Source organism: Tiliqua scincoides, chromosome 2 (genome assembly GCF_035046505.1).
Source record: "Tiliqua scincoides isolate rTilSci1 chromosome 2, rTilSci1.hap2, whole genome shotgun sequence".
NCBI lineage: Eukaryota > Metazoa > Chordata > Lepidosauria > Squamata > Scincidae > Tiliqua > Tiliqua scincoides.
In genome coordinates, this window is record NC_089822.1 from 165239472 (window position 1) to 165253110 (window position 13639).

At 45.8% G+C, this 13639-nt stretch overlaps 1 protein-coding gene across 1 annotated transcript; it reads right to left on the minus strand.

The window, feature by feature from the left end:
* Positions 1-2563: 2563 nt before the first annotated feature.
* Positions 2564-9313, minus strand: LOC136638864 (transmembrane protein 238-like). Its single transcript, XM_066612892.1, has 2 exons — positions 8829-9313; positions 2564-3071 (listed from the first exon to the last, which is right to left on the minus strand). Exon 1 carries the CDS (start codon positions 9311-9313, stop codon positions 8840-8842), a length of 474 nt encoding a protein of 157 aa, XP_066468989.1. The 3' UTR covers positions 2564-3071; positions 8829-8839.
* Positions 9314-13639: the final 4326 nt, after the last annotated feature.

Here is a 13639-nt window from a genome sequence, read left to right on the forward strand (position 1 = left end):
GAAAGTACCCAGTATCACACGTCAGCCCAGTGACTGATTGGCCCATGTGGTGCTCCATCTGATAGATCCCTGTACTACTGCATCTCAGTTAAGTGTGCCTGTCCACAGTGATGCAAGTTGTTAAATGCTGGTTGAGGTGCTCTTTGCTTGTTTCCTACTATGGCTGGGTGGTTAGTAAGCAGCTTTGTGAAGTAGTTGGTATGGGTTCTAGAGTCACCTCCCCCCTCCTTTGTCCCTGCCATGGGTGTTTCTGGCCAGTCATGCTAAAGGTGAATGCCTTGCTAGTGGGTAAATCCTGGGTTTTGCTAAAACCTACCTGGCCTGGTTCCCAGCCTGTATCTTTGTGCAGTGAGCTACAAAGCACCCTGTTTTGCTTGAGTGGGCCCTACTCCCATACATCACTCTGATAGATCTAGTATGAATGCCATAAGGCACAGTATCGCAGCTGAGAGTGATCTAGCAAATACGAGTATTTGTTTACTCAGTTCTGTCTTTTATATATTAGATGCACAGCCTTGGGCAGTTCTGCTTGCTAAACTATTTCTAGATGGAAAGAAATGCCATTAGAATGTCATGTGCACATCAGATTTTTTTTTTTTTAAAGCTATCAGTTGGCATTTGGGCAGTACAATTTTGTTCAACAGCTATCTTTCAGTATAGAACAGGCAACCAGATGAACAGAGGCAGAAGTGATAAACTTCTGAGGTAAGTAATGCTGCATAAAGAGGAGGGCTCCAATAGACCTGCCATTCTCTATCATCCCCTGGGAGGGGGGGAAAAACCACAAAGGGTATCTGAACAGCTGCACCTATCTGCTTCCTTAAAAACAAAAAATCAGCCCAGGTGTGTGGGGACACTTCATGCTTATGTTGCAAAGTCATGTGAGGTTCAAATGACTCAAAAGGAAGAAAACATGATTCAAAATTGGTGTTTGTACATTCCATACATTTCTGAAAGTCTGATATGCGACAGGAAGCATTGCTTTGATGGGTCAGTGAATTTTTTGTTTGTGTGCTGTATACGGTATGATGCAGCCAAATTCAGCAGTTTTATATCCATGATTTCATTGGTTGAGATTTCAGCACAAGATCTCCTGAGATTAATGATTTGAAAGTGCTCATGTTTCTCAGGATCCTGCCCATAGCTGACAATGGCAGCCAGCTCCAGATACTGCCAAAAAATAAATAGCCAGCAGACAATGTCCAGAAATATCCATTAAACTCCCAAATTCTGTAACTGTCTACATTACTACAATCCATTCTTATGAACCTAATTTTCAGTAGAGACTGTTCAGAAGTTCCTTATTTCATCAAGTTAGCAGGAAATAGATGGGGATGGGAAAGAAAACTGTGTGTTGGTTTCAGGTACAAGCGTTAGCTCTTGCAGTTCCAGAGACATGGTGTATAGGCAACCTTGAAAGGAGGCTTCACAGACCATCACTCCAGGGGCGAAAAAAAACAGGGGGCTCAATCAAATCCAGTGTGATCAGAACAGCTGAGCTCAAACTGTGCTTACTGATTTCAGTTCCTTCATGGGGTCTTCTGGCCATGATAAATGTGATGTGGCAGATTCATGATTTGATCTGTAGCTATTTTTCACGTTTAATGAAAGCAGCTGTAGGGGCTGCTAATTCAATCAGAGTGGTGGCAGGGTGCATATATTTAACCTCTTCTCTTCCTCATTTCTTTCTGCAAATCCCTCCCCCAGCTATAGTTTTCCCCATGGGGAAAATGTATCCCTTTGGAAGTAAACAGCAACTATGGAGGATTTTGATCAGGAAAGAAGTGCAGTAGGAAAAGGTGAAACATTCTTCCCACTGCTTTGGTTCATGATATATTTCATGAAAGCAACTATAGGGGACTGCCAACTTTATCAGAGCAACAGGAGTGGGAAAAGGAGAGAATTATCCTTCCTACCCATACTCTTTTCACCATCAAACTCTGCTTGCCAGGCAGCTGTTTGTCCCACAAGGGATGTTGTTTTTCCCTACAGGATAAGGAAAAATGCACAGGCAGGGCCAGCATTGCCATGAAGCGACCAGAGCGGCACAGTTGGAAGGATGGAGAACAGATGAGTCTTCAGTCTGTCTGGCCACCAGCCTCTCCCATCTGTTGCTCCACTGGGAGTTTCGATTGAGCGGAGAGGAAGGGGGCCATCTCCCCTCCAAGGACTCAGAACTCACGGATATAAAAAACCATGTGAGTTTTGTGATCTTACATTCAAAAAGCCATGTGGAAGGCTCCAAACTCATGGATTCAGAGGTGGAAAAGCAGGAAAGAGGTAATTGGATATTCCATTGTGAAAAAATTCACAAATGTCTCACAGATAAGGAAACCCATGAGGGTTTTGCACCCAAATGTGTGTTTATGCTGTGGGGCATGCCCATTTCCATGTGGGTTTTTGCATGTTTGGTCTGGACCTAAGATCTGCAGCTTAATAATAAGCACAGGATCCAACAAAAGAATAAAGCAAAGGACCCAACGCAGTGCTGCTAACCACAACACCCACAAGCCACTTATCTCAAAAATAAAAAAAATTCAACTTTATTATAAATATTTCTCCCTTCACTTTTTTTTTGTAAACAAGTACACATGTTAACATGCTAACCACCCCAAAGGTTCATAAGGAGCAGGTGCCAAAGTGACTGCCAGTTCACTTGCATGACTTCACACTTGTGGATCAACAACAGTCTGCATAGCCATTAAGTGCAGCCCTTTGGGGCTGAGAAAGCACCACGCAGTGTGGGACACAACAAAAAATAAGCCATTCCTATGAAAATCCTTCAGCATCAAAAAATCGATCCGCAGCCAGTGAATGACTCTCTTGTACAGGCATGTTCTCAAGTCACCACCGGCGGCTTTTCCACAAACGGTTCTCAACGAGGTGGCGGTCCAATGCTTTGGTACAAGAATCTTTGGCAAAAATAATAAAGAAAAAAATATAACAACTGATAAAAACCAGGCTCTTCCAGCTGCTGTGGCACAGAAGGGAGCTCCGCCAATCAACAGGAATGGTACAGGCGATGGATCAGCATATGGGTCTATGAAAGGTCATTCCACAATGACTTCGACCTAGGAGGAAGAAGAAAGAGTGACTGGCTCACATCCACATCTGGGACTCAGAAAAAACACACTGGAAAGCTGAGCAAATATTTGGACCAGGTCTAGGGGTTACTGGCTATGTAGCCCATAGCATTACAAGAGAACAGGCCGAGTGCTTCTTGCAGAATGCAGATATCAGCTGCCTGATTCAGGGATACCAAGGCTGCTTGTAAACAGGCTCTGAAAAACTCCAAGGTCTGGCTTGTTTGTCTTGCTTCAGAGTCTGCCTTGAGCTGCGAGCATCAGGAGTGGGTCTAACTTGCCCATTCCCCAAAGAGATTCCTGTTCGCACAAACTGAGAGAACGTTATCCCACCCTAAGCAGAAAGGACGTGGGCAGTGGATTATGGTGAGACAGCCCCAAATATTGACACTGTCTTCAAATGTTGACCTTTGCCTCAGACAGATAAACAATAACAACTATATAATTTGGTTTATTTTTCCTCCCTCATGCCATAAAAGACCTTAAGTTAGTGTTAAAACAGCACAGAAATATGAACACAAGCATATTCATATACCAGTGCATTCAGAAATAAGTTCCATTCTGTCCATTTGGGCTTATTGCCGGGTGCGTTTGTAATTGTTGCCCAAAGGACATCCAATTCTTTGCTACCAATGAGATTAAAACAATGAGAAGGAAGTAATTTTAAGTAGGACATTAAAACTGTCCTTATTGCTGGTTTAATTCACTGGACAAGCTGCTTGACCAAATCTGATCAAATCAGCATCCATTAGCTTTCCCCTTCAAGGAAACAGAATGACTTCAGTGTGCACCTGAAGTGTGGTACGGCTTGCTCCCAGAACTGAAAAAGAGAGAAAGCTTTCCTGCTAGTGTAACAATGCATAGAAAAATGGTCTCCAGATGTATGTTCATTAAGAAAAAATTGAAATGTGGTGGGGAGAGAAGAGAAACAGATGAAAAGATAGCGTGTTGTGTTATGCTGGTTCTGGAAGTCGACAGTTACAAGAAGAGCACAGCAGTGTGTGTGCCTAACAAGAGCATCAGCTCCAGTTCTTTGGACAGTTTTGCTGCTCCTGTGATTAAAAAGAAAGTCTTCCCTCCCTCCCTCCCAAGAAAGGGACCTTGAAAGACCAGGGTGGTATCAGGCATACAGAACTTTGGTTGCAACCCTACACACGCTGGCTTGGGAAGGAATGCCAGTGAACCACATGGGAATTACTTCTGAGCAGACACATGTAGGATTGGGCTCTTTGAACCTTTTCGCATCCACGATTCTTAGATTAAGGGCCCAATCCTATTCATTTTTTCAGTGCTGGTGCAGTTGTTCCAGTGGGGTGTGTGCTGCATCCTGCAATGGAGGGGCAGTCACTGGTGCCTCCTCAAGGTATGGGAACACGTGTTTCCTTACCACGGGGCTGCATTGTGGCTACACTGGAGCAGGAAAGTTGGATAGGATTGGGTCCTAAAACATCACCAAGACAATCAATTACAAAAAGGTAACACAAAGCAATGGCTGAACAATGGGCATTATTTCAATTTGAGACAAACTGGATGTTACAATGGCATGACACTCCTTGGAGAAGACTGAAAATGCAGAATGGACATGTAAGAGGGAAACCTGAAGCCTTCCCTTTTCTATGCTCACTTCCCCACCCCCCAAACATTTGCTTTCTTCCCAAGCACTGTTTCCCCCCCCCCATGTCTGAGCTCCACCCCATGCAGTTTTTAAAAGCACCACCACTTTTTGGCAGCTGAAAGAACTTGGCAGCAACCTTAGCCAGGAGTCTGCCGTCATAATGGCTAGTTTGGGCACATGCAGTCTTTTGTTACAGTCTGTGCAACCTCTGGGGATCTGGGGGGGGGGGAGGCATAGGGCTTAGTGCATCTCAGAAGCAGGAAAAAAGGCCTGTTTGGAGAACATTACATGCTACTCAGGGGACAGCTGTCCCACACAGAGCACAGTCTAAGTGCTTTTATTCTATTATGTCACTGCGGTATGGAACATGGTAGCACAGCAAATGGCCAAGCTCGGCATGGAGCAATCCTGGGGCAGGACATCCAGAACAGACTGAAGCAAATGCCCAGCTGCAGACTAGAGCCACCAGAGTACTTACGGCCCACGTGGCCGCCCAATGCCATGTCAACAATGAAACTGGCATAAACACTTGTCAAAAATGTATCTTGTGGTTGCGCACTATATGCTGTACTGTAATGCTATATGATTTTGACAAGCCACTGCATAAATATCATGCATACAGTGACATGCAAATCAGGTTACTGTATTTTGGACCCAGGTGAAAGAATACTAAGGACTTCTTTGTAAAGCAGGAATGCTACTATCCCACTGATTCATGCAACATATTTAGCACTAAATGGTACTGTGACATTTCAGTACCTCATCAGTTATAGTCACTGAAATCCACTAAGTCAGGGTTTCCATTCAGTAGCCAGAGCCACATCACTAAGTCTTGCTCTTATGGTGGGCCAATTATAAAAAAAAATTTATACATAGCTCCAAAAATGTTCACCATAGGAGAAAACATTGGCATGTTATTAGTTCACATTATGATTTACTATTAGTGGGGGGCACAAATAAATATAAAGCCATGGGGCTCAGAGGGCCAGTCCAATGTTGGATGTGGCCTCTAGTATGGGGTCAATGTGACCAGATGGCATAACTGCAAAAGAGGACCAGGCACCCCAAAATGTAGGGCATCCAAGAAAAATGTAGGACATGATAAAATTAAAGCTAAAAACACTCATATATTGATTTAATTACTTATTAAATTTAAAACTATTACATATAATGTATTAATTACAAGAAGGCTATGTGCTGCCTGCAGGGACCTGCTCAAAGGGTAAAGGAGGACATTTAAGTTCTTTTCCAGGACAAGAGGCTAAAAAAAGAGAACATGTCCTGGAAAAAGAGGATGTCTGGTCACCCTGTTTGGGGACCTCTCCACAAGCAAAAAGGAGATTTCAAAGGCTGCCTCTTATAAAAGTCACCACGAAGGCTCACACCTTGGGAATCAACACTGAAAGTAACTTGTGTCAGTAAATGAAACATTCATGATTCAAAATTTTCTTTACTATACAGGTGGTGCTACATGCCACAAGGATTATACTATATGTATATACATTATAGTTTCAGACCATTCTTGGGCTTCTGTCCAAGCAGGTGCAAACCTGATGTACCTTTGGCAGGACGAAGGAAAGATAAATATTGATTGGAAATGGTTACTAGAAACCATTATAAAGACAATAATAATAATAATAATAATAATAAAAGGTATTTATATACCGCCTTTCTTGGTCTTTATTCAAGACTTTATTCAAGGCGGTTTACATAGGCAGGCTTTATTAAATCCCTATTAAATAGGGATTTTTACAATTTCAAAGAAGGTTCTTTCTTTCAAGAACGACTACATTCAAGGTGTTTCATTCCGATCTGGCTTGACATTCTGGCCTCCATCCTCCCACGCTCAGAGCAGATAGAATAGCTCGGCTTCAGCTTGTCAGCTGCTCCAAGGTCGCACGGTGCCAGTGGCCTCGAACTGGTGACCCTGTGGATGTTATCTTCAGGCAGACGGAGGCTCTACCCTCTAGACCAGACCTCCTGCCCAACAACAGGGCATACATTGTCTGCACTACCAACTTGTTGCTAAAAGCCAAACCAAAGCAAGCTATGTGGATCCTGTGGAATATTTGATATGTGCAACTCAAAACTGGACATCAGTACTTAACAGACTTTTGAAAAGAGTGATTGTAAACATAACACAATGTTTAAGAATAAACTGACAGCAAAAAGGGAAATCAGGTGTTCTAGGAGTTGTTTTGAAAAGATGGGGAACCATTTACTTGATATTAGAATGTGACAGTCAAAGGGCACAAAGCCTCTAGATGTATACAGTATTGTCATTATTGGAGCAAAACTGGATAGGTTATGTACTATGTTATTTTATACTGGGTTTTAAAATTAAATTGTGAACTAAAGATAAAGAAAATGTAACATGCACCTCATAATGTGTTAGTGGCACTGCAAGTCCCGGATATATGTAGACCAAAACTATTATATGCGCCTTAGTCTCATGTATGGCCAGGGAGAAAAGATGCCATACTCCCCACTCTGCATCACATTTAAAACTATTCTTGAAATGGCTGAAAACACAGGCTGATAAACTGACTCTCAATAATTGCTGCCTACTTCAGGGTTCCTTCAAGTATTGGGAGGAGGCACACGTCCTTCCTTCACTACCACTTCCAGAAGTGTTAGAAAGTGTCTTTAGGCAGGAAGGACAGAAAGTGTCCTTAGGCAGGCTGTGAGCAACAGAAAGGAAGTTCTGGTCCCTGCATAGACTATCCTACATTTATTATCTGCTACTTCTGCTGTGCTTCAGGTAGAATTCTGCTTTGTCGAGGGCAGAAAGCTAAGCAGGAAGAGAACCTGTATATACAGGTCACGTAATGATGATAACATTATCCAAAAGATACAGAGAACATGCAGGCCATTATTTACCCAGCATGAAGGGGTCATAAGAGACCATTGGGTTCCGGGATAAATGTTTAACAACTACTTTGCTTCCATTTTTACCGTTAATATTGAAATCACTGCTCGAAGAACACCATGGGAAATGAAATTAGTGCTTGCTTACTCACTTACTGTGTGTTTGTAAGCACAATGGCATTTATAACCTGCACTTCAGGCAAAGCCTCTCAAGGCAGCTGACTAAAGATGAATAAAAACAACAGTTGTAAGAACAACTCAACAAAAGACAACAATCAAAACGTGGAGCCAGTCGGAATACACTCATTAAAAAGTCTGGGAAACTAAGAAAGTTTCTGGTGCCAGAATGAACACAAGCTCACTGCCAAGCATACCTCTCCAGGCAAGGCACCACCACAGAGAAGACTGTCTCATGAGTCCCCGTCCACCATGCCTTGAATAGGTTGGGAATCCAGAGATCCCGATTGTGGAAAAGCTCTACTTCTCTTAATGCCCTCAAACTTGGTGTGGGCAGGGGAAGGTACAAGGGAGACCAGCTCTCTATTCAAGTTATGAGAAAGTCAGTTAGGCATAGCAAACTCACTAGCAAAACATGGAATGTCTTATGGCTGGGGTAGTACCTGACAACAGGAGACAATTCTAGCCTATCACACACACACACACACAGCCTGTGATATGTCATACCCAAGCTAGGCAACCCAAGTGACTCGTGCAGTGAGAGATCTGTTGTTTTATTTCAGCTGTATGAAAAGTCACAGAAAATTTTGAAAACAGACAGACCATAAAAAGGGGTATAAATAAATATAAGAGTATAAATAGTTATAAATATTTATATAAATATAGGGGTATGAAAAGAGGTATAACTAACGAGGTGTAACTAAATAACCTAAAAGAGAGCCTAATGATCCAAATGGCAAGTTACACAGTGGTGCAGGAAAAGCACTCTGTACATGCTCAGAGGGACATGGGCTGTTTTGTTCCTAATTCTAAGCTACCCACAGAACACGAAAGAAGGTTGCTTAGTCAAAGCGAGCCTCAACTGACTTCACGATGCTCATCAGCGAGGGGCTGGAGTCCGGGCGAGCCACGTTTCCCCACGTCCCTGCCGGTCACCCTTGTCAGACACCAGCAGCTTGTCAGGAAACAGCTGCCCAAACTCTACATCGCGGACGCTTAGAGGCAGCTGACCCGTGATGAGCAAGAGGCCCTCGGCACATGCTCAGAGACAGCTGCTGGCGCACGCGCAGAGCGGAGCCGGTTACCTGGAAGAGCGTCAGACCAGCCGCTCGCCGGCGGCGCCCGGCTCAGGGTGCGCTGCGGGGCGGAGGCTGCCGAGCTCAAGAGGGTCGGGGGGCCGGACCAGGACCGTGGCCGGCGGCGGCAGGGAGGGCGCAGGCGCGGAGCGGGAGCGGCGGCGGCGGCGCTGCGAGAGGCGCTCGGAGAGCTTGGCGGCCAGGCGCAGGAGGCTCGCGTGGCTGCGGGGCGCGGAGGCGGCGGCGGGGCGGGCGCCCAGGGGCAGCTCCTCGTCGGCCACGCCGCGCAGGTTGCCGGAGTACCAGAAGAGCCAGCAGAGGAGCGAGAGGAAGAGCAGCAGCCCCCCGCTCAGCGCCAGGAAGTCCTCGTAGGGGCGCCCGTCCAGCGTGGGCCTCCCCGCCGTGCCCGCCAGCACCAGCGCCAGCCCCACCGCGTCCAGCACCAGCGCCGCCGCCAGGAAGACCGCGCAGCGCCCGCAGCCCGCCCGGCCCATGCCCGCGAGCATCTCCTGGCCTGCGGGCGGGTGGCCGGCAGGCAAAGTCCGCGGCACGCCCGCTCAGGTGCAGCGCCCGACCACGCCCGGCTCCCCGCCCGGCACGGGGAAGGGCCGGCCACCGCCCTCCCGTCGGGCCGCAGGAGCCCGGCACCGTTTATTTACCCCTAGTCCTGCTAGGGGCTCGCTGCCCAAGTTACCCGCACAACAAACCTGCGAGGTAGGCTCGGCTGGCAGGTTGGGGCTGGCCTGGAGTTTGTGCGAGCCTGTGAGACTCCATGTCAGCTTGAACACGTGTTTTGCTGGCTCTGACGTTCATAAAGAGCGGGGAGTACCGGCTGGCCGATGGGGTGGTAGTGTGCACCTGGTGGGGGGTGTTATCAACAGCCCTTCCCCCCACATTAACAAAGTGAAGTATACGCAGTAGGGATCAAATGTGTACACATGTGGGTTAACACCCCTTGCCCCCATACCCTTGCTCTCCAGCTTAACACCCTTTACACCCACTCCCCTTTCCTCCACATTAACACCCTTTGCTCCCACACCCCTTTTCTCCACGTTAACTACGTTGCATATACACAACAGGGATCAAATGTGTACGCATGTGGGCTGGGCAGAAATGGGTAAACACTCTTTGCCCCCACACCTTCCCCCTCCACATTAACACCCCTTGCCCTCACAGGTCCTGATCAGGATTGCGCCTCTGCTGCTTTTTGCCTGAAGAGGAATGCTCAGATTGGAGCGTTCTGGAGCGCTCAGATTGGAGTGTTTCAGCTCCAAGGTCCCGCTGTACCACCTCACTCTAGCGTGCAGTTTTACCACTCTCTTATCTTCCTGGTTGCAGGATAACAAGCCAGCTGATGGGTGTGCACAGATCTTTAATCCCTGTGACATCATTTGAGATAGGCACCCTACTGAGTTTACCTGAAGGGAGCCTACCTCCAAGTTCACACCTCATTTATTCACTGATCCATCCCTGCTGTTTACATAAAGTCACACTGCAGGCTAATGAAACTAGAGTAGCTGCTTCTTATCCTGATTCAGTGCTTGCTTTTGCAATTAAGGTTATAGATCAGAATCTCCCATAAACAAGTGTTGCTTCTTTATTAAGGATACTTGATGAAATTAAAAGGTGTTGAGGGGTAACTTAATTTTTGTAGAAGGGCTGTAGCTCAATAGTGCAGCAAAATGCTTTACATCTATAAGATCCCAGATTCAGTTCCTTGCATCTCTAGGAAGGGCTTGGACAGACCTCTAAAATCCTGGAGAACCACTGCTTGTGTAGTCTGCCATGTGCCAGATGGACCAGTGATCTGACTCATTGTGAGGCAACTTCATACATTATGTTAATCTTGTGTACCCTTAGTCAGTGTTTGTTCAAGCTACTTCTCTAATCAGCTTGCAGATGGTGATTAAGGTCCCAGTCTGAATCATATTACTAAATAAAGTTTCTTGATTTCAGCAATGGTGATTGGATGGCAAGAATAAATACCTAAGGATCTCAGATCTTTTACTAATGGAGTAATAGTATCAGTGGTGAGGAAATTCTGTTTGTTGAGCAGTGAGGGAAACTGTTAAAAAAAATAGCATCATAAATCAACTCACATAAAGAAACCTATTCATTGGCCTGACTTCAGGTACCTGTGCAAAAATACGCAACTCTTGACAATCTTTGTCAGTCCCCTAACAGGGAAACTACCTGTTAAGAACACCATCCCTGTTAGGGACTGAGGAAGCATTGCCCCATGAGTTTTATCTGTGTGGACTTCCTTGCTTTTTCCCAGAAATAGACATGTGTAAGTAATGTTTATTTCTGTTGGGTTATTTCAGACTGACTCTAACCAGGCATCACTGGAAAGCACAGGAGGAAGCCTGTTAAAGTGACAACCCCTGCAGAGGTTTGCATGCCAAGAGATAAGCTGGGAGAAGCACTGGTGACAGCTAAACCTCTGACCCCAGGAAGCTACAAAGCAAGTTAGAGTCTCTCAAGGCAATGCCTGCTCCCAGTGGCTGCCGTGTTTTAGTGGTGAGATGAATGGGCACAGGGCACAGCTCCTAGCAAGTGGCACCCACTCCCAGCAGTCTTGTCTGGAACTGGGTTTAATCAGAAATCAGGCCACTTTGGGGAAGCCCCCTCCCAGAAAAATGGAGGGTCTCCCCACATCACTGGGGTGCCCTTAAATGCAGGAGTGAAGGCTGGTAGTCTGGGATTACAACCAACTCCTCCCCAGTGAACTTTGATCAGGCAGGTTAAAATAGCAAGAATAAAAAGAGTTTCATTTTATTAAAAGGATGAATAACTCCAAAACAAAGGGTAAAGTAAAAAGCAAAAATAAAGCATTGAAGGAAGCACAGAACAATACAGGAGGGTTTAGGTAGATGGGTGAAGGCAATAGTTGGCACAGGTTGAAAGGGAAGCTGAAAATAGAACAACAGCAATGTTGCTTACAGTTTACTTTCCTTACCTGACATAGTTCTGCTAGTTTAGGATTTTATAGCCCAATCCAATCTAGCGCTTACAGTGGCAGATCTTGTGAGCTGCTGCCATAAGTCCTGATCCAGGTTCACAAGAGACATACTGCTGTTGTGTGCTGTGGGACTGGGAGAGTCAGGATCGACAAAAGAAAATATTTATTTACTCAGCATGTGGTTGGTCTGTGGAACTCATTGCCATGGGATGTGGTGACAGCATCTGGCCTAGATGGCTTTAAAAGGGAATTGGACAAATTTCTGGAGGAAAAATCCATTATGGGTTACAAGCCATGATGTGTATGTGCAACCTCCTGATTTTAGAAATAGGCTATGCCAGATGCAAGGGAGGCACCAGGATGTAGGTCTCTTGTTATCTGGTGTGCTCCCTGGGGCATTTGCTGGGCCACTGTGAGATACAGGAAGCTGGACTAGATGGGCCTATGGCCTGATCCAGCAGGGCTGTTCTTATGTTCTATGCTGGTACAAACAACCAGAGGTTCCATGTGTGTGCCAACAGCTCACCCAGGCTGTACTGGAGAAGATGTGTCAGCAGAGGCACTGTGGAGGAGGAACAGGCAGTTTGATAACACAGGCCAACACACATTTTGCTTCCTTAAACGTTACACCAATTCCTGGGTATATTTGGGGTGCTGATTCAAAAAATGGCATCCGTTTTGTCTTATCACATCTAGTTTTGGAGATATAGTATAGCCTCTTTAGTGAATGGTTCAAGCAGCTTCCTCATGAGGAAGCTGCTTGAACCATTCACTGATGAGGCTATACTATATCTCCAAAACTAGACGTGATAGGACAAAGTGGATGCCATTTTTTGAATCGGCACCCCAAATTCTTATCAAACCACCATAAATTTTGGGAAAAACTTTTCTGACCCTCAATTTTGTAGGCCTGTGTAATGAGAAGAAGTGGGTCTTGATGGCAGTTGTTCATGCCAGGATCCTACGCCCCTTTTCCCAGCCTGACTTGCCCCCTGAGTCTCCTCCAACTTATGCCAGTTAAATAGCTGGGATAGGTACAAGGTGACCCATTGGAGGCGAGGTGGCTTATGGAGAGGTAAGTAAAAAATAATTTTACTCTCCCAGGGTATCTGGTTGCCCCCACCACCGTAGAACATAAGAACAGCCCCACTGGATCAGGCCATAGGCCCATCTAGTCCAGCTTCCTGTATCTCACAGTGTCCTACCAAATGTCCCAGGGAGCACACAAGACAGCAAGAGACCTGCATCCTGGTGCCTCCCTTGTATCCGGCATTCTGACATAGAATGTAGGATGCAGTGCTCGCTCCTTTGGCACCATTGCATCATGCAGGCTGATGGGAAATAGGATTGGGGCATTGGGGAATAGGATTGGGGCATAAGTCTTGCACTCACTTCTTGGCAAGCAGGTAGGTAATCCCCAAGAAAACATCTGATGCTCCAGCCAATGGACTAGGGTAAATACACAAAATGAGTTGTGCAGTCCCACTTTTTGTAACCTGTGGGCATTAACTGAGGTTGGATTGGATTTGGGGGAATCAGATGAGACTTCATGGTCTAGTGATCTGGCTCAAAGCAAAGTTCATTGTTTACTGCTCAGATGAGGAAGAAGAGGAAGGGCAAACAATAAATAATAGGGCAAAAAGTGGCTATTGCCTCTGACTGCAGCCCTTTCAGAATACCAATCCATCACAGGGATCTCCTAGGTGACAGGAAGGTCAAAGGAATAGGAAGGAATGGGGATTTGCACCACTCTTGCTCATGGATCCACAGAGATGCTTTATGTTTAGCTAGGAAGAGCGCAGCAGCACTTCTACATCTTTTTTTGTTCAAACTTGATTTTCCTGTGGCTCTGTGCCTT